The sequence below is a fragment of the Tigriopus californicus genome, chromosome 1 (genome assembly GCF_007210705.1).
Source record: "Tigriopus californicus strain San Diego chromosome 1, Tcal_SD_v2.1, whole genome shotgun sequence".
In the NCBI taxonomy this organism is placed as follows: Eukaryota; Metazoa; Arthropoda; class Copepoda; order Harpacticoida; family Harpacticidae; genus Tigriopus; species Tigriopus californicus.
In genome coordinates this window covers 11,768,333-11,789,307 of record NC_081440.1, presented here as the reverse complement: position 1 = coordinate 11,789,307, position 20,975 = coordinate 11,768,333, and the positions used below count along the sequence as shown (strand labels likewise).

The window sequence follows — 20,975 nt, the reverse complement described above, 5'->3', positions numbered from 1 at the left end:
GCTCCCTTAACCGGGATCGAAATGTTCCAGAGTACTTTTACCCAATATCTTGCATCTCCGTCTGGCTCAAGCGAAACTACTGTAGAGCTTGAACATAAGAGATATGTGACAAATATTGGAATACAAGAAGAGTCCCTTTTCATCATGGACTTTCGGCAAAAGACGTATTGTCGTGTTTTGAGTTATGAAGTACCACGAGATCCGTTTGGGATGAAGCAAATCCCTGTGCTGTCAATCCCGGGAGAAATGGTCCCACAACCATTTTGTGGTCCAAAAATGGACACGCCTCTTCAATTCCTAATTTTCTGCCTCGTTCCATTCCCAAGAACCTATTTGTCACTCTCGAGAAATCGACCCATTCCAAGCAAATCACTCAGGCCTCCCCAAGTCTCAACATTAACAAGGACTCGTTTCCGGACGCAAGCCATAGAGTGAAACCAAATTGTAGGAAACAATGTTGCATGTACGAGACGACCATCGTTACCCAGTGACTTATTGTGTTTTTTTTCGTGAGACAATAGAACAATTACTTAAATAGGAATGTGATTCCTTTATCTACCAACTCAGATATTCAAGAAAATATAAGGCTCGACTGATGCGATAGTACAACCGACTTGATTGCTTATCTTGAGATGTGAAAACACGGATTGAAAATTATTCCATAAAAAATTACCTATAAATCCTCTATTTGATGGGTAAAAGAGAAAAAAATCAAACAGGCTCTCTTTTAGGATCATCCTTTCAATAAGCGATCCAAGTTTATCATTGCTTCAATGTTACCAAGCTCCTTTTTTCATTAAATCGGAATTTAAACATGATTTTTTATTGGTAGCATTTGTGCTGTCCTTCAAGTTCCGTCTCAAACAACAAGACAAGATTGTACCAAATCCATAGGAGACAGGAGCATTCGTACCAGTAGAATTTCTCTGAAAACTCAAACACCAAGACTGCAGTCTACCCATTTTCCTTAAGAAAATGCGTCGTTACAATTTTACTTTAAAGTGTCGAGCTCAAGAGTGCCAACACGGATCTGAGAACTACATTAATTTGAAAAAAAAAGTACTTTGAAGATCCAATTATGCGATAAACTTGTTCCACCAAGAGGTCGACCAATGGAAAAAGGTACCAATTTGGGTAGTACTTACGCTGTGCCGCCGCCTCTTTTCTCAAGGAATGAAGATTAAGCGAGGGTGGAGAAGGGCAGCTTGGGCCGACGTTGCCAGGCAATTCCAACAATTGGGCAATCTGATGCATCTTTCTTTGTCGAGCCTTGGTGCGGCCTTTGGTGAGCCTGAGTGGAACGAAAAAAAAAATCCAATGAGCGGAGGAGGCTAACATTTGTTTAAAGGGTGGGAGTGGATTCCCATGAACGGGCTTTTGATTTCTAATTGCCCCCGGGGTCCATTTTAAGGATCTAATTTATGGTGGGCATTAACTTTGGCTTGAAATGGCTATCCTCGAGAGGTTGAGTGCTCTTCAACAGCAAAAAGGGGATAGCCACAAGATACGGCCATCGTCTAACCGAATGGTTCTGAACAATTTCAGATGATACGTGGAGGATATGAGATATTCTACGTAGTCATTCCATTCAGTACATTCCACAGGCAAGTGACCTAGGCCTTGAAAAAGGATTCCAGAAGCAGAAGCTGTTAGGAAAGGCCGGAGAGTCTTTTTTCCCTTCCTTACCCTTCGTATGCTACTTGGTTCTATCCCCGCAACAGGTCTACCATTCTCTGTCCCTTTCGAACTCATTCCTTAATGTGGAAATGGCCTTGGTAAAAAAGTCCAGACCTCATAACTTTTCATGAATGACTCGGGGAAAGAGAATTGCTCCTTGTCTAGCTGGCACTGACCCATCGAATAGAGCGTGATATCTGTGGATAATTTGGGGCTTGTTAAATTACTCTCGCTCTCTCAGAGGCTTCTGGACTGGTCTTTGTTAGAAGCGTGCTCCAATGCTTACAATCCATAAGGGGCAAAGAAACCACTTGAGCCATGAATAATAGCCCGTACCCAACAATCAGTCAATCAAAGAGAAAATGAGCACTCTCTAAACACGAACTTTCAGTCAGTGTACCTACGAAATACATTCAACGGTTCCCTCACTAGCCCCAAGTTAGATCATAAGAAAGTCAATGTACCTTTGTCTGGCGGCCATGCACCGGATGTGATCATCAAACGTAAATGAGGCGGAGAGCAGGGGTAAACGAGATCCTGCCGAGATCCCAGATCCTCCGGGACGATGGACCGTGACATGAAGACATCTCGAGTCGTCCTTATCGGTAAGCACATCCAAATCCTGCAGGAATCCTGCAAATGTGGCCACACCCCATCCCAAACGCGAAAAGTCGGGTTCAACCAGAATGATCTGATAGACATCCACTACGAGATATCGGCGTTGCTTGGTGTTATCGCGATTTGTAACGTTCACAGCAACCAAATCAGAATTGTCTGAAATCGAGGATAGTTAGCATGATTAAACAACAAAAGTAACATCAAAGGAAATGGGACCATTTATGTGTTTTACGACACGGGCCTAAACAAGGGAACAAGGCCTGACGTATTTGGGGGCTAATGCTCGACACGTGACTGGTCACGTTGTCACGATAATGTCGCAATCAATGATTTACTGCCATGCTTAAGCTGCAAGTCACGACTTCTGTATATTGCTTAGCCTCGATTGATGAGAAAAAAATCATGTTGCGTATATACATATTCACTGGTTTCTTAAACCAGGAAACGAATACATCTCATTTTATCACGCATGCATAAATCAAGTATCATGGGCCATCAACGTGTCAACGGACCACTTTACCTATGGGGGCAAAATGGTCATCAGAAGTACTCTCTGTGTACTTGAAAGTTTTCTAAACCTAAAGGCATAATTTGAGGACTAAATTAGGAAGGTGGGAACTTTATATTTGCACGGATACATCAATCGTGATTCTTCATGGGGGGTCAAATCATGCCCACTTTGGGCAAGTTATTTGATTCCACCCACAAAGTCATACATAACATTTACGAGCCCAGTAATGGAAGTCTTAAGTAAAGCAGGTTCATAAAAGGAACGAGAGGGCACAAAAAGTGCCCCTTTTCTCTATGTACCTATTTATGAACGACTTCCGCCGTTCCTTTTCTTGGAAGAGACTTGGTTCTCGTGAACAAGGAAAAAACAAGTGAATATGGCCCTACTTACTTTGCTTTTTGCAAAACTGAACGAAATTGTTTATCTCGTGGTTCTTACTGAGATCAAGGACATCTTGAACTTGGATCAAGCTGTCCGTATTCGAGAGTGGCAATTTGTCCTCCCTCAATCCTTGCACTTGCAAAGAAAGTCTTCTGAGGAAGAAAAACGTCCGGATGGATCGGCGAGCGCGCTCCACTTCACCACATGGCAAGCGTTTGGTGAAATCAATCCCGGAGAGGGGCGTACCCGTGGGCGGGAGAAGCAAGCAAGCATCCGACATGACATAATCAATCCGAGTGGGTGGCTGGATGACAGCTCGATATTCATCCTCGAACATGTCCAAAAAGATTTCCTCACTCTGAAAGGATCGGAAAAAATGATTTTGAAATCGATTCTAGCTCGGTGTTCTGTTCGACATAAAATGTGCATATCCTTGGGTGCATTAAGATCTAAGATCAGGCATTCAATGCATTTCCACATTCCCACTCACCTTGTAGTAATTTCTCAACAACAGCGTACTCTCTTCACGAATCCCTTCAATTTGTGCAAAATGAGTATCGCTCAAGAAACTTCGGCCCTCGGGATTGATCACCAAAGATTTGATCAGCATGGTGGCGATTTCCAACGTAATCAAACGAATCTTGCTCCCTAGGGAGTAGCGGAAGGGAACGGGATCTTAGTCAACGGTCGCGAAGAACGGGAGGAGACACACTGAACTTACCATATTGGCACGAGGCGAGCAAGATGTGGAGCAGTTTTTCCATCAGTTTCACATTGTAAAATCCTTTGGATTCCCCTTGGGGACTGGGAATGAAGACGCCTTCCAATAATTCGCTACCAATACCTGAAAAACAGATTCAAATCCTCGAGCATTCAGGCCAGTTTTTTTTGGTCATGATGTCTTGGCCGTGTTGCTTCTCTCGAGGGGAACAAAAAAGGCACCAAGTTCTTTTGTCCCCCTGTGGTTGGTGGATCGGATGAGCATTTCCCTTTTCTATTGGTCCTCTGTTCCGATGGAACGAAAAGGTGGGAAAGTTTTGGGACCTTTCTCGTGACAGACGTAAACAAATCGAATTACTTAGGGCGTGCGTGCACATGGGCCCCTTGAAGTTTTGATTGGCAACAAGAAGCCGACGACGACCAATCACCTCATTCTTGTTTCTCGATATTGAGGATTCTACCGAGATTGAAATGTGCTCCTTGTATGAATAACCGAAAATGAACATGGCCAAATCAAGGGGTTAACAATGATGCTAAGGTCTTGACTTCTATAGTAGGGGCAATGGATATCTTCTTATTTCTAGATTTGTTACAACAAACTGAAATCTCATGCATGCGTGAAAGTCATACGATTCTGAACCGTTCGATGGCAAAAAGTCTGCCCAATTCTATTTCCTCTCTTGCCCCAGAAGATTCCATTCGAATGACATCCGAGTTGCTCTTTTTCCTTTCATTCAACGAGGTCAAAGTTTGTGGAAAACTTGACAGGCCAGGGACCGCGGAGCAAAGCGGGAGATTGCAAGCGGCAAATGTGGGCAGGAAACATTTTGCGGCATGCCAAAACCAGTCAGCCAGCCAGCCAGCCAGTCAGCCAGCCAGCTCGCCAACCAACCAAATCGGTTCCTGATATTGACACTCGATAGAAATATCTGGTTTTCAAAGGAGTCCTCTCTTTGCCTGCCGGATTCATGCATTCGAAAAGTAGTCGATAACATCGAGTTGGAGAGCGTCGACAGCGGTTGATCCCCCCAAAAGACCGTCTTCATCAGGCTCAGGAGCCAACACGAGAAACCCAGGGATAAAGGCAAATGCGCGGACCCATCCTTCCTTGAGGAGACTGAATATCTCGGATATTGCAAAGGAGGGCATCAGAGCAAAGAGAGAACGAGAAGCACCTCGTTGATGATGATCGGGGAGGCCGGATCTCCATCAGAAAAGCCAGAAGGAGAAGAAGAAGAAGTCAGCGCAAATTTATGATCCCAGGCTGAAGCCATTCCTTTCCATGTCTAAAGAGTACTCTACGTATACTGTGAGCGTGTGTGTGTGTGTGTGGTGTGGATGTGTTCCAGTAGATGCTGCTATGCTACTAGCTTGAGAATGATCCACCCATGGCTCCGTGCGGCTCGGGAATATGGCATTGCCCGCCGATGACAAATGGTGTGTTCTCGCTTAGAGTTAGTCATTTCAAGCTGACTAGTCAAGTTTTTGTTCCTATCTCGGGGAGAAATGCCTCTCTTTCCCGAGAGGATATAAATCATGGCCATAGAATTAATGACTTCATTTCCGTGACAAACACATCATTCCAACCACGCACTCACATCAACAAACATGGACAGACATAAAAGAACTTAATCGTTTCGCTTCAACTTCAGAGGCGGGAGAAATCCGACAGAGATTGCTAAGACGAGTGCCAAGATTGGGTCGGTTTTACTCTAACATCACCCCAGGGATTTGGGCACGGTTCCATTAGAGAGCTCTAGGTGGGATTGCAGAGGCCGTTTTGCCTTCCGATGTAGCCATTAAACACCACAAGAACAAGAAAGGCCAAGAATGGAGAAGAAATACCGTCTTCTGTACATGAGAAAGAAGATCTAACAGATTAATTTCAAAAGGCTTGTTTACTCGCCCAAAACACAAAACACTTTGTCCCTCCGACTCAACTTCAGGATCATTCGTTTCCACCTTGGATGGGCGACCAAACAACTTGATTGATTTCCAAACTTCCGAAAAATACACGTCCTTGGTTGTCAGACGAGCTCAGCTAAACTGCGGATCCAAAAGGCAAAATTTAAATTCATATAAAAAATTGCGATCTTCTCTTAATTGGGGAGATGTTTGAGAGAGACGCCATTCATGCTCTAAATACTACGATGGGATGATAAAAGAAGCCGTGAGGTGTCGGACGTGCGCTAAATCTTGGATGGGGCATTTTCGATTAAACTCAAAATCCATTGTAATCAAATCTTTTCTGGATGCAATCCCAGTAAGGCACTGTGGGAGCAAATCCCCAAAACCTTAGGAAAGAGGCAATAAATAAACAGATCATGCTTACATACATTTTGCACTTGTCGTAAATACACCGGTAAAAAAAAAACCAGACCCAAAATTATGTCATGCACTAATTCAATTATTTTCACCAATGTAAGAAACCAAGCAGAAGTTTGTGTTGTCACTTGGAGGAACATCTGCTCAGTATGTAAGTGTTCGTCGTCAGTGAAAATATCTATCACGAAATTGGGGGAACAAAAAAGACACCAAAAAATCTTCGAAGTAAAAAGAGGCCGATTCCCAAGAAGAATCTGAAGCATGCAAGAATGTACCACTAATCCACAACCACAATGACATTTCATCGTCATCATCCTTTGTCCTACCGTCTTGATGTGCAATGGAAGCAAAAGGGAAAGAGATTAATCCCCTCAAGGTTTCCTTTATCTGTAGAAACCGGATAAAACCACGTTGCCCACGTAAACTTTTCCGATTATCCCAGTAGAAGAAGTGTAAAACTTTCGGACTCCTTGCCAACTCACCCGCATTTTGTTGAATGGCATAAAGAAGACACAATCCGAACAGAGCCATATAATCGTTCTCCTCGCAAGACATGACTTGGAAAATGCCCTCCAGAAATGGGCGATTCTCCAAAGAGAAATCTTGTCTCGTGTCTCCGCCCGTCTGGCCATCGGCAATCTCTGGCCCTTCCGATACATTTTCGCCCGCAGATCCCCCAATTTGGCCGCTTTCTTGCAGGCGTTTCTCCTTCTCCTCGTCGGTGATGGACAGATTGTGGGGATTCTCCTGCCAAGTCATGGTGGGAACCGGCAGATCGGGTAGACCGAGACTATCTTCATATAATGAACCACTGGTGGCGGATTCGTCATCATCGGCTTCCTCTCGTTCTATCTCTTCCTTGAGCGATTTTTCTAGAGTTACGTGAGGCGCTGCGAACCTGGGTTTCATCAGGACACTCTGGAAGAATAAGATGAACAAGATGGGCAAGAAATCATCATGAGTGCCATTTTGAACCCGATGCATTTATTTGTCTCTGGTGCATGTTCATTTCTGCTCATCTGATATGTGGTGTGCTTTCATGGGAGATTGCACTTGGGGAGCAAGAATCCTCAAAGGTACTTTTGAGGGCTTTCGAAGGTGTCACTAGACTAGCAGTTGACTAAATGAACCCATCAAAACTGGAGTTGAGGGGGTTTTCAAGCATGAATTTCAAGTTGAGACTGTATGTCTTCATAAGTTGGCCTATCAGTGGGATCGGTTCGTCAGAGATGTTATGAGTGTAATTTTAGGTTTGATGGGGATTTAAGTCAGAGGAGGCAAAAGGGGTCTTTTGGTCTTGTGGTTTGAGCAATTTTGCAAATGAAGCCTTGAAGTCAAATGGACGGATCTCTCAGAGAAGAATCAAACGAGACTCTCAGGAGTAGAGACCAATATCGTAAAGAAGTAAAGATAAGGATGCTAAGAATGTTCTCCTCTTGTGCTCTTTTTGGAGGGAAATCTTGCTATTAATACTCTTCCTTGCGTCTTACACAAAATACATGGTTACAACATGCTTTTCAAAGATCACTGAATGCACGCGTTACATTGTCTTTTAGAGATGAAAAAAAACCTACTCTCACCGTGCTTTTCTCACTTTCATGCAATCAAAGAGCATGCAAAATGTCCAAGGAAATATCACAGTTGGAGAGACACACGAACTGATTTGATAAATGTTTTTTAAGAGCATTAACATTTGATACGATGCATTCATTTAAGCTACACATTTTTGCAGCCTGGGTGCTGAATAACGTGTGTTTCATTTTCAGACAGGGAGATAGCTCTAGTAGTTCGAAATACTAAGAATAAAAAGCGAAATTGCAACTTCGGAATGTTCATATTTGAATTCCAACAAAGCGCTTTCGCCTGAAATTCAAGGGACGAATTCAATTGTTGGATAAAATTACATTAAAGCGCATCGTTTGAACATAGACGATCGTTTTCCTTGCAAAACATTTTTGAGCAAATTCTTCGGACTGTGACAAAGTATTTGTTTATTAGGTACTTTTTCCCTCATAAAAGTCTGATATGAAGAGGAATTCAATTTAGTCAAACGTACTTCATCCTTGCAAGAGACTCGAATTCATAAATGTATGTCTGGTTGAAAATCTAAAGGACATTATTTTTGGTAGGTCGCTAAGAATGAAATGTACAGCACATCGTACAAGGCTATGTATGCAAGTTTGATGGACCATAAATTTCGTTCGAAGTCGAGGTTGATTTTCTCGGTGGGATTGGATGTGAGGCCGTGGGCTTTAACAGCCCACATTCCAAAGATGTGAGACACACTTTCAGTCCCATTGACCTTCGTAGTTTGCTCATAGATTTTAAAGCAAACATTTGGATGAAATGGTTTGAAAATGTAGAAGGTATAAATTCAGAAGATTCAACCATTTTCAAAGTTTCACTGCATTTTCCTTCAGCCATAATTCATGATCCTCGAGTTCTCCCAAGAGGGCTAATTATGAACATAAAATCCTGTTGAACATAAAATCAGAGCTGAAATAAGATTTAAAAAGAGAACTAACTGAAAGAGCATTTGAAGAGATCACTTCTAAGGGTGATTGGGTGGCTATCAGAAATTGAAATACATCTCAACTCTGAAATAAAATTGGAACTATGAAACCACCATCGAATCTCATTATTTTTGTCCAGCATGGCCAAGCATGATAACTAGTAATTAGAAATGTAAAACGATCAACTGAAAGAGCAGTTTATTTTCAAGAGTTGTCAGATGTCATTTTTGATAGGGTTAGCCACAAACATTTTCCGTATGCTTTCGAAGGTCTGTAAGAGGTCAATTTTATCTCAAACACGATTATTTCACGAAAGATACTCTTCTTCAACTTAGTCTTCGCCACTGTCGAAACATTATCTACTTTGTAATAACGTTTATTTGCGACTCTTGGATATGTCAGTGTAAAATGTCTCTCAAACTATTTGGTTAAACATCATATGCAGATTTTAACAACGAGACTAAAAGAATAAAATGGTTCGTATGATAAAATAGTGGACTAGATGATATGACAGTAGAGATGACTAGAATTGGTTCAATGCACATGAAAAAAGGGCAGAAAGGAGTTACAGACATTACAAAGACAGGTGGGTAGAGGTAAATGATGGAAATCTTGGTTATTGCAGTAGAGTAGATGGGCCAAATTGAACAGATCCTTTGTCAGCTCCCGTCGTTGACGGCATTTGGCTGGGAGCCGTACAAAGGTACGTGACCGCCAATACTCCGCAGGGATGTCGGGCCAAGGACAATAAGGTGTTTGTAAGTCCTTGACCGGGAAGGACAACTTGTGTCCAGACATCTCCTCCGGAAAGGTCAGGTTCCCAACACTGTTGGACACCAACCTTGCCAGCCCAATGGTGAGGGGCCCGGTTTCGCATAGAAAATGCGTCCATGCATTATTGGCATATTGAGGCACGCAGAGGTGTCGCTTGAAGAATTTGGTGAAGGTGGCATCTGCGGATTTGAGGGCGAATTGGGCGGAGTTTGGGAGCCAAAGGTGAAGGCCGTAGAGGAAAATTGGAGTGATGTAGGTCCGGAAGAGCTGAAGAACCATTGGAAGTGGGAGATTCTTGAGGGGAAGTCTATTGCAAATGTATCCGATCCTGGCCCTAGCCTTGGTTATTGTGTCATTGTGAATTTCAAGGTGATTGGTAAAGGTGAGTTGGGTGGTGAAGGTGAAACCGGCATATTTAAAACTATTGACGATTTCAATCTGACTGTTGTTTATTTCGAAGGAGGTGGGAGGCAGACGACCTTTATGTAAAACCATGGCCTTCGTCTTGATGTTATTGGCTTGAAGGCCGTTCTCTTGGCAATAACCGTGGAGTGCATTGATGGCATTTTGCAATTCCACGGCTGAATCAGCCAAGAGAACCAGGTCGTCTGCATACTAGAGATATTGTACAGGAAATTGGTGGATAATGGGGCCTTGGTGAGTGAGGGTTTCGGGCAGGTCGGATACATAGAGGTTAAATAGTATTGGTGATAGTGGATCCCCTTGCGGAAGGCCACCAGAATTGAAGAAGGAAGGGGATAGGTCCTCACCAGAACGAAATGAGCATCTGAGTCCCGCATAGATGTTGGACAGCAGGACACAGATTGAACGTGGAACTCCCCACAGTCGGAGTTTGAGGAATAACCGCGTTCGGTCCACCCTGTCGAATGCTTTGGAGAAATCCACAAAGCATCCGTACACTCTCCTCTTGTTGCTGATGTTAATTTCATAGAGGAGAGGTGGTAGAGCGGCTTCTCCGGAAACCGAATTGGAACTGGGGAAGGAGATCCTTATCCTCGGCCAATCCGGAGAAGCAAGCATCTAGTAGGGTGGACATCATCTTCAAGAAGGGATTCTCCAGGGCGATAGTCCGATAGTTGTTTGGAATGTCTCTGGCTCCCTTCTTATGGATGAAGATGATGGCTGACTCCATCCACTCTGGTGGGAAGAAGGAAGAATGGAGGGCGAGGCTGAAAAGATGTTGAAGGAGGGGCTGGGCTTGGATCCGGAGAAGTGAAAGTTGGTATGGAGAAACCACAGATGTTGAGGGGGCTTTACTCTTCATCTTCTTGAAGGCCACATCCATCTCGAGTTCTGTGAAGGGCTGCAAAAGGGGATGGTGTTCTTCTAGGCAGCCCTGAACCTCCTCCACTATTGTTTCCGATGTTGATGCAAACAGTTCTTGACAGTGGAGGAGGAATTTACTCACGGGAATCTCCGAGTTGGTGGCAGGCTTTTTGGCAAGTTTGTACAAGCCCGCCATCCTGGACGAAGCCGATGAAGAGAGCAGATTCACCAGTTACAACCTTTGGTGGGCTGACTCGGCGCTCCGCTGAGACTTGTGATATGCAATTCTTGCTATCCCATATTGCTCCCAAGTCTTTGGCTCGTTTTGGCATTTCACAGTTTTTGGAGCATTTGACCCCTCAGCTCTCGATGGTATGAGCTGAACCAAGGGGTCTTGAGTCCTCCTCTCCGGCTCTGCACCGAAGAGGACTCTTTGAGTGCTTGCGAAATGCCTTGGGTCACTGCAGCTTCGTTAGTTGCGTTCCTGGTGTTAATGGATAGCTGCAGACCTCAAGTTGAGCCGCACACTTCCGCACATTGACCAGGCACCTCCCATTTCGAGTCACGCCCAGGTGATGGAAGATTCTGGGCATTTTGAAGGTGACTGAAATCGGGAGGTGATCAGAAACGGCCAGTGGGTGGACCAAACAGGCCGGAGATGGAATATTTTCTGATTTGAAAATGTGGTCAAGTCAAGACGGATGTTGAAATCACCATCAATGATGACTTTCTCCGGATTCTTCACCTTCTGAAGGATGGATGTGAGGTCCGAGTACTCTGTCTGCTGTACCGTACATCCGCCTTGTATCCTCGGCCAATCCGGAGAAGCAAGCATCTAGTAGGGTGGACATCATCTTCAAGAAGGGATTCTCCAGGGCGATAATCCGATAGTTGTTTGGAATGTCTCTGGCTCCCTTCTTATGGATGAAGATGATGGCTGATTCCATCCACTCTGGTGGGAAGAAGGAAGAATGGAGGGCGAGGCTGAAAAGATGTTGAAGGAGGGGCTGGGCTTGGATCCGGAGAAGTGAAAGTTGGTATGGAGAAACCACAGATGTTGAGGGGGCTTTACTCTTCATCTTCTTGAAGGCCACATCCATCTCGAGTTCTGTGAAGGGCTGCAAAAGGGGATGGTGTTCTTCTAGGCAGCCCTGAACCTCCTCCACTATTGTTTCCGATGTTGATGCAAACAGTTCTTGACAGTGGAGGAGGAATTTACTCACGGGAATCTCCGAGTTGGTGGCAGGCTTTTTGGCAAGTTTGTACAAGCCCGCCATCCTGGACGAAGCCGATGAAGAGAGCAGATTCACCAGTTACAACCTTTGGTGGGCTGACTCGGCGCTCCGCTGAGACTTGTGATATGCAATTCTTGCTATCCCATATTGCTCCCAAGTCTTTGGCTCGTTTTGGCATTTCACAGTTTTTGGAGCATTTGACCCCTCAGCTCTCGATGGTATGAGCTGAACCAAGGGGTCTTGAGTCCTCCTCTCCGGCTCTGCACCGAAGAGGACTCTTTGAGTGCTTGCGAAATGCCTTGGGTCACTGCAGCTTCGTTAGTTGCGTTCCTGGTGTTAATGGATAGCTGCAGACCTCAAGTTGAGCCGCACACTTCCGCACATTGACCAGGCACCTCCCATTTCGAGTCACGCCCAGGTGATGGAAGATTCTGGGCATTTTGAAGGTGACTGAAATCGGGAGGTGATCAGAAACGGCCAGTGGGTGGACCAAACAGGCCGGAGATGGAATATTTTCTGATTTGAAAATGTGGTCAAGTCAAGACGGATGTTGAAATCACCATCAATGATGACTTTCTCCGGATTCTTCACCTTCTGAAGGATGGATGTGAGGTCCGAGACGAGATCATCATAGTCATGAAGACGCCAATGATGGTGAAGCCTTGGGCATCCACGGCTATGTAATGAGGAGAGGATGAGAGAAGGGTGGGCTCAAAGCTTATCAAAGTAATATAGCGCTCCAACCCACTGCTGGGTCGACCACGCCCAACGGGCTTCCTGGCATGAACTACGAAGCTGAGAGGAAGGAAGGGGTGATTGGGAAGAGGAAGAGGGTTGGAGGGCTAAAAACTCACGTCTTGAAAAAGACGTTGCCCGGGGGTTATGGGCAGAGGAAGGATGGGAAGGGTAGGTGCATATCACAGGTTCGTGGGGGCCACTGTTCGAGGGCGTGGTCCCACTCACTGGTATCAAAGTCGGTACTATGTCATCAACTTAAAACCATTAAAGACTAACATTAAAATCGGAGGGGTAAAAAAGCACTCAAGCCATTCAAGGTTAAACGTTATTTTCCACCGATTAGTTGGCGGAGCTTATTTTCAAATTTGTGGCAAAATGTAAAAAGGCTTAGATAGAGACTTTAAGGGTTATTAATATCGTGTTAGGTTAGGTTGAGTTAGGTTAGGTAAGGTTAGATTGGGTTTGATTAGGTCAGGTTAAGATTTTAAAAAGTAGCACCGCCAACTAATCGGTGGAGAATAACGTTTACCGCCATTCAAGGCGTCAGCTGACGATGGATTAGCTAGTTTGTACACGCTTGTTCTAGCTCTTTGTAATAAAAGTGACCAGTTGTGATGTTGTGTGAGGTGACGCAATTTTCACCAAGCTCTTTTGCATATGACTTAAGCTTATTGTTTACATATGAAAATTTCCCTTTCACTACAGTTAATTTCGTCTGATTTTCGCAGACCCCATTATGAATGGCAAACGTTGAATGCCCCATTAACATCGAATTCGACATCGTTTCGTGTAATCGCTTTTTCGAGAAGTTGATGACATCTTGGTCGGATTTACATTGTTCGCACTAGAGGGCTTGTGACTAGCCCCAATGCTTCGGTAAAAATGCAGAATGTGGACAAAAAAAAGGTTTCACAGCAATCCTGATTGAAGATCGATTTCGTTGGGGGGAAGAGCTTTGACATATTCCTCATGTTTTCCACTCGGTAACTTTTTTAAAACTAGTGATTTTGTAGAAGATGGACTTCACTTTTATATGGGATTATCGCATATGATTTGGATGTTCTCTTGACAAATGCAGATAAAAGTGTGATAATATTCATAGCATGAATGGGGAAGAATAATACATGACCTATTTTGAATGAATGAGGCAAACATTATAGAAAGCAAAACAAAATGTAAATAGACCTGGGATCGACCCACACCTTGTGTTAATTGGGATTTAAAAATATTCCTTCAGAATATACGAGTGTCAGGGCATTTCAATCAAAACTCATTTCTCTTTTGGGAACAAACTGTAGCAATAAAAAATCTAATCCTTTTTGCTTAGACTAACTTGTACCAACGAATACATCTAAAAAGGAACCCACTCAGTAAACAATAACGAACACTTGAAAAAGTAATTTCACGTAAATAAGAGAGAGAGAGAAAAAAACACCGATGATATTCTATTGATGACTTGAAATAGGGCAATATATTCGAGTCGGAGTGCTTACCTTTCCTTGTGAATACAAGGAGACCTTGGCAGCGCCTTTCTCGGTGAAAATATCGGTATTGCCACAAAATATGATCCAGGCCAAGACCCGAACCAATGGCTTGTGGGTGACAATCAGGAATATCTGACAAAGGAGGAACAGAGCCGAGATTCGACTCACATGAGGCTTCATATCCTGTAAAATACAACCCAAATGAAATGTAATACAAGTCCTTTACTCAAAAGTTCCCAATCACATTGGATTTGTCATCATTAGCCAAACTCACCTCAGACTTCTTGTTCCCGTCTTTCTGGGATCTTCGTCCCAAGGAAAAGATATATAGGGGTATCAGCAACCTCTTCAACAAATGATCGGTGAGAACCGCATTTAAGGGCTCGATGTGAAGACAGAGGATATCATTCAAGTAGTGAAGGTGGTCCAAATGTTCGGCTGCGAGATCCTTCAAACGTCCCAGACTTCGGTGACTGCAATGGGAATACAAACTTGGTGTAAATTTCTTTGACAAATACAATAAATTGAAAGAAGGCCTCGACATCTTTTTGCCTTTGTTCTGAAAATTGAGGCCACCATCGACTACCATGGTTAGCATTAAGCTCATGGTTGGAACCACAAAGAAATGTTTTTTGGACCTCAAAAAACAAGGTCGATAGGAGAAAAATTAAGATGTCCATTTTTCCATCTTCTGATAATCAATCATGAGAGACTCGTAGCATCTGGGAATTGTAGGACACTTTATGACGGTCGTTCTTGTGTTGTTTGATCGAAATATCCATTTGGACAGCTCAAAGAAAATTGATATCCAAATGGATCCAAAACCATGCACCTCGAAGACTCTAAGGCTACTGTATGTGGTATGAGCCTCGTTCTGGACCAAAAACGAGGTGAAATGCACTTCTGGTCTTTGCATAAGTGGACCGTGGACCATCTAGATCAGCTCTGAAACTCCATAAGACACATCGGACGTGGCCATGTTCAGTAGCTTACAATATACTGTATTTATGTGAGGACAACAACCATATCCCTTCTTTGGGCCTTGCTAAGACTCGGCTCCTCAAAGATTGCGAGGGAGGTAATTCTTTATGGAACAGGCTCTTTTCGAAGGCCAGGATCTGGTGAGTGGGAGTGCCTTGAAATATATTCCCGCGCATTTCGTCGGTCGCCATTGTCATGTCTTGAGCTCCTTTGGTGGCGAAAACTTCTTGGACGGGCGAAGGTGCATGCAATTGAGGAGGGCTAAGTGAATCGTTCTACCTTGTCCACTTTTTGTCCAAGTTTTTCGCATCAACTTTTATGAAGTGCCAGAAACCCCTGCCAAGAAGATGTCTTCATCCCTCCAACACTTGCTGTGAGAAAGTCCACGACGAGACTAATGCCAACAACCGCACTTCTAACCTCGACGCGAAAAGTTAAGCAAGCCAAGCTACAGATTTCAAAGTTCTTCTTCTGCGTCCTTCAGGATTGAGTTCTCGATTTTGACCTTCCTAGGAATCTGTTGAAGGAGACGAAGGCAGGAAGGATGGGTGGGTGGCCTTCTCCTCTATTGAAGCATAATCTCGGCTTGCAAGACGTGCAAAGGCCTAACTTTTCTACTCTCAATGGCAGGTTCGAGGGTCTTTTCTGGGTCTTTGACTATTCACATCTGATCAAATTAACATAATCCATTTACCATAATAATGATCTCAACTGTCATAATGACGTCCAGTCTTTCAATGACACGCGAATAAATTTACGTCTCTTAAGTCAGACACCGCTCGATCCAAATTATGGTTCTCGAAAAAAGTTGGGAGTCGAGAACAATGAACAACAAATGTGTTGAGCCAAATGTGCTATCATGCTTGATGTTGGACTAACTTGATAAGCTTGGCCGAAAGGGTTTTTGCCATTCCAACAGGAAACAACTGAAGAAAGTGATTAAAATATTATATTTTTTAGTAATCCTTAATTGATCTTTTTTTGCATTGTTCGAGACATCATGTAATTTTTCCTGACAAGATGTTTCATTGCAATTGACCACAATGACCAGTTGAACAGCCTTCACCCTGTTTATGTGTTACCTTTATTAATGTCAATTGCAAAAAAAATTGTGTTCTTTTCTATTTGCTCAGAACCCGTTCAGATGGGGAAAATGCAAAGCTTTTATGTATAGCCAATCCCGAAAAACTCATGAAATCAAATTATTATTATTATGGCCGGGCTTTTCGTTTGGGTACTTGCGGATTTGATTAGGATGTGTGTATCTTTCGGATTGGGATCCGAGCACAAACAATAGAATATTGCACTTCGCCCCACCACGTTTTGGTGTTCATTTCGGGCAGCATAAGGTAAGTTATTGGAGAATCAAAGAGAAAGAAAGCATACCAAGGGAAAAAGAAAAGACAGATATAAGCCATTCAGCCCAATGAACAGGAGGCCGGCGGAACCTGGTCCGAGGTTGAGGACTTGGCCTCATCCACCATATCGTACAAAACAAGCGTCAGACATCAGTCCCGAGGCTATTCTGCCTATTGGAACTATACCTTTCTGTCTTTAAAAGTAGATCTGATTGGCTCAAGTAAGTGGCTTAATTGTTTATGACAAATCAACCGCTGTCTATGGGTTCCTAGATAAACTCTCGCTCTGGAGAAAACACTTCACATACGTTTACTTGCCCTCACAAACAAAGTGAAGCAACATGAAATACAAAAAAACACTAATGTTCAAAGCTATGTCTGCTATGAACCAGACACCGAGGTTTATAAAGAACGTGATAACAGTCTAGGTTACAGCAGGAAGGTAAGCCACCAATAACACATGGAAAAAGAGCACAAGATGGATGAAGTCAAGGTGTCATTGATAAGGACGCACAACAAAAACGTCCCTTGAGCATCACTGTCCGACAATGTTGGGAGGAACAAGGAAGGCCAAGTGGGTGAATGGCCCATGCAGACATTGATGAAGAGCCGAACAAGTTGCAAGACGAGGACAAGGACGCCCAAGACCGTTAGCAAAGACCGCCAGTCTTCTTTCCTCTACCAAACAATCTGTCTATTTAGAAACGTCCTTGACTGGCGGAGAAAAAGATGGGAGAATTTGAGAGTCCGACAATTTTGAAACACACCTCGGAGGTTTTTAGCGAGAATTTCTAGGATGACGATCTAATGTTTTTCTTTGGTCTATCCGTTTTTAAATGACATCTTCTCCCTTTTTTGCAGTTGTGCCGATGCTGGCTCAAAATGGCATAGCTGGTTTAAAGGTTTCTTCTTATTTGCCCTCAGAATTGGTTGGGTGGGTGTAACGGATAGATTTATCAGTCTTATGGTTCAGTGAACCCGAACATTTCGAGACCTTAAGCCTATCCACACAATGCAGTAAGAAACCTTAGTTTCTTTTAAAGTGACCCTTCCCAAGGAACTGCATCTAGGCCCATAAATAAATATAATGGTGTCAAAAATTGTCAACTTTAATGCTGGCAGATTTGTACCACGAATTGGAACAAAAAAATGAGGACCAATGACTACAATCATAATCAAGCAAACAGCAGATTAAGCAAATGTGTCTGAATTGATTTTGCACGTACTCGAACACATGCTCGGAATGGGTAAACACCGACCTCGGTTTCTTCCTCGAAAACCCAATCCAAGCATTTCCAGATTGAGTCAATACGATATTCACTTGGCTCCCAAAAGGCTGATCCTCGCACAACGTTCTGAGGATTGCTCGGCTTGACTGATGTTCCAACGGGGATGATCAGCTTCTTTTTGCTGTAATGTTTTGTATTTTCAGTTGTGTGAGCTTCAGAAGGATATTTCCATCCAAATTTGGAGTGGCTTTTACTATATCAAGTCCAAAAGGAGGCACAAGGTTAGGCTCGAAAAAACATTCCAATTTCACTCGGAACTATCTGCCTCGAATTCTTTTCTAATCTGAATGGGCTCGTTATCGAAACTCTGATCAATTTGAAGTTGAAAAAATAGAGTGATCCATTCAAGTCAACTTGAAGAGATTATCTATACATGACAGGTACATTTGGAGACATTCATTTAATTCTTTTTAATTAGCCTTAAAGTTTAAATTATTACCCTTTGGAGGGAAAAAGGTTTTTTGAGAAAAAATATCAGAACCGTTAGCATCAATATTTTTCTATTTCATCCGACCAACTTCATTTGACGTGGAAAATTAGATTTGTATGATGGTGATTTCAAACTATGATTAGCAATAATCTTTTGATCATTATGAATAAGCAACCCTTGCTTTGACCTCAAGTTTGACTGTTTGATTGAATATTAACCTTAGACCATGTTCATTGTCTCACGTCATCAATCTTCTTCTTTGCAGAAAATGGCCCTTCTCAGCTCTCTTTTTGTCACTTCGATTCGGAAATAGCTAGAGGGATTTAGAGACAACAAAACTTTGAACTTGACAATGTGAAAACGTTTCTTCAGACAAGATTAAAAATCTTGATGATGTCATTTATGTCTGACCTGAACTCGTGAAAATACACACTAACTAGGAAGACGTAGAAGCAGCAAAGGGCCTCCAAACTAGAACCGCTTTTTGGCTTTTGAAAAGCCTAGGATTGCCCAGGGTGTCTCAGGAACCGCAAACGAAGTTATGGCTTGGCTGAGTTGTTCACTACAACAACGAAAACAAGAGGAGCATAATGGCAATGTTCTATTTTATCAGTTGGGCGAAAACCCTGGCCAGAAGAGAGTTTAATGTTAAAAGGCTAGGTTATAGCTGACAATCAGGCTCAATTTGCAAGAAGAACACAAGCTTTTAGTTTGAGTTGAGACAGATTTAATGTCAATGTTCAGGGACCAGATATTATGTGAAAATAAAGGTAGATAATATTTATGTTTCCGTTAATTTCGCACTACTGGGGATTATGTTCCGAGTAACGGTATAGAAGTAAAACAAAAAAAACAATAATGTTTGGATCAATTGCATGAACACCCTGCCACAAGTAATTTTCAAATGACGCTTCAGAAAATGCTAATTATGGTGGGCTCGTCGACCTTTCACCAAACTTTTCGCACAACCCAACGAGGCATGGCCATTCCATTAACCGACAAAATGGCTTTTATTCAACCTTGCGAATAAAGGAACATATTTGCTCTCACTTTTGTTCTGCTCAGTTTCCTTCTGTCACTCATTGAATCTAGCTTTGAAATGGCCATGGGTCGATTTGTACTTGTGCAATATCCAAAGTGACCCATAAAAAACGTTATCATGAGATTAAACATTCCATATGACCAAGATCATCACTTACTCGGTGTCTTCCCGTACACAGGCATCCATGTCCAGGATGTGGTTCCCAATGAACCAGACCAAGTTGGAGAAATATGGCACAGCCGTCTTGTCAATGACGAACTTCAACATGGACTCCTCTTCCGTCCTGTACACATTGAGGGTCAGGGTTCGAACCGCGATGCGCACCATGCTCTCGCTATGGTTGAAGAATTTGATGGCCTCGGTGTAGAGGGGGAAATCGTTGGTGTGCTGCAAGAAAAACACATACATATCACAATGAGGACGTAAAATAGATGTGTTCAAGGGGAGTTGTGTTCATATGGGAGTGGGCAGAACGAACTCATCTGAGAAGTTCTTTTTTGTGTGTATCTGTCGCTAAGGAGTCCATTTTTAGATCTTTGGAATACCCCATGAACTACTCGATGCTGGGCAAGACAAATCCTCTTCTATATTTCTTGCTAGTATATCAGTTCATTAGCTTTGTTAGCGCACAATATTCCGATATGCTTGATTTTGGACTCTGGAAATGTGCGTACGGTGAACAATTGATCATGTGCTAGTTGCGATGCCTTTCCAAATTCTACCCGTTCCCGAGCTTTGGTTCAAGAATAATGCACTCATAAATCCACACCAATCGGTTCCAGTCTGATTTATTTTATTTGACCTCCGCACGGTTCATTGGCCACGAGGTCCTAAAACTTCCAATTCACAGCCTTCAAGATGCGGGACCAATAAATCGGCATCGGCCTTGGGGTCTGGGTAAAATTTGAAAATCTCGCTCACAAGAAATTGGCCCTCAAAGTTTATTTCATGAGGAAACAACACTTTCCAGAAGTGAGCAACTAGCTGGTACAGCGGTGCACTTCGTAATGACGGAAAAAATGGAGGAAGACGACATCATCTCTCATTAAGGTTCAAATGCCAATCACATGCAGTGCATGCGGCCCTTTCAACCCGTCCTTGTTGGCTTGACCTTGGAACTCTCTTTGTTGAGGCCAGAAAAAGGCAATGCCAAATGGTCATTGCCACTCGCCATTGAAGCGAGTTCGGAGGACGAGGAAAAAACGGCCTGAAAGGTTCCAATGAAAGACAAAGGCTCGTCCCTTACATCCCGGAGGAGAGAAATGATTTTCTCATGCAAAAGGCTCAGTGCAGAGTGATTATTCTTGCTTGGGGGGGCTTTCACAAGTGGTAAATGGGTTGAAACTAGGTTCTAACCCTCTTTCATAGCAAAGTAGCAGAGAGCCTGTCTTCACTTACGTGTCCATGCTCGCACTTAATGTTGTGTAGACATGTAGCACCAGTTCACAGAGAGTGAAAATGGGCCCATGCCTCCGTCTTTGTAGTCTTTGTTTCATCCGTGTGTGGCACAGTGATAATCTGTCTCCATTAGTGGAAGGGTTATAAACAGGGTACTTCTATTGAATCCCTTACCATGACTATTAAGCTCCCTCAAGTTCGCTGGTACATCCTA

General features: G+C 43.2%; 1 protein-coding gene across 2 annotated transcripts in view; it reads right to left on the bottom strand.

Annotated features, from left to right (window-relative positions):
• Positions 1-20,975, bottom strand: part of LOC131887226 (protein CLEC16A homolog) — a 63,080-nt gene that overhangs the window by 19,085 nt on the left and 23,020 nt on the right. For both annotated transcript variants that reach the window (XM_059235791.1, XM_059235784.1), the window contains exons 5-13: positions 19,521-19,750; positions 14,538-14,736; positions 14,273-14,446; positions 6,715-7,150; positions 3,909-4,031; positions 3,678-3,835; positions 3,245-3,545; positions 2,142-2,451; positions 1,146-1,291 (exon numbers count right to left, since the gene is read on the bottom strand). In XM_059235791.1, the coding sequence (XP_059091774.1) occupies positions 1,146-1,291; positions 2,142-2,451; positions 3,245-3,545; positions 3,678-3,835; positions 3,909-4,031; positions 6,715-7,150; positions 14,273-14,446; positions 14,538-14,736; positions 19,521-19,750 (2,077 nt within the window). The remainder of the gene's footprint in view (positions 1-1,145; positions 1,292-2,141; positions 2,452-3,244; positions 3,546-3,677; positions 3,836-3,908; positions 4,032-6,714; positions 7,151-14,272; positions 14,447-14,537; positions 14,737-19,520; positions 19,751-20,975) is intronic.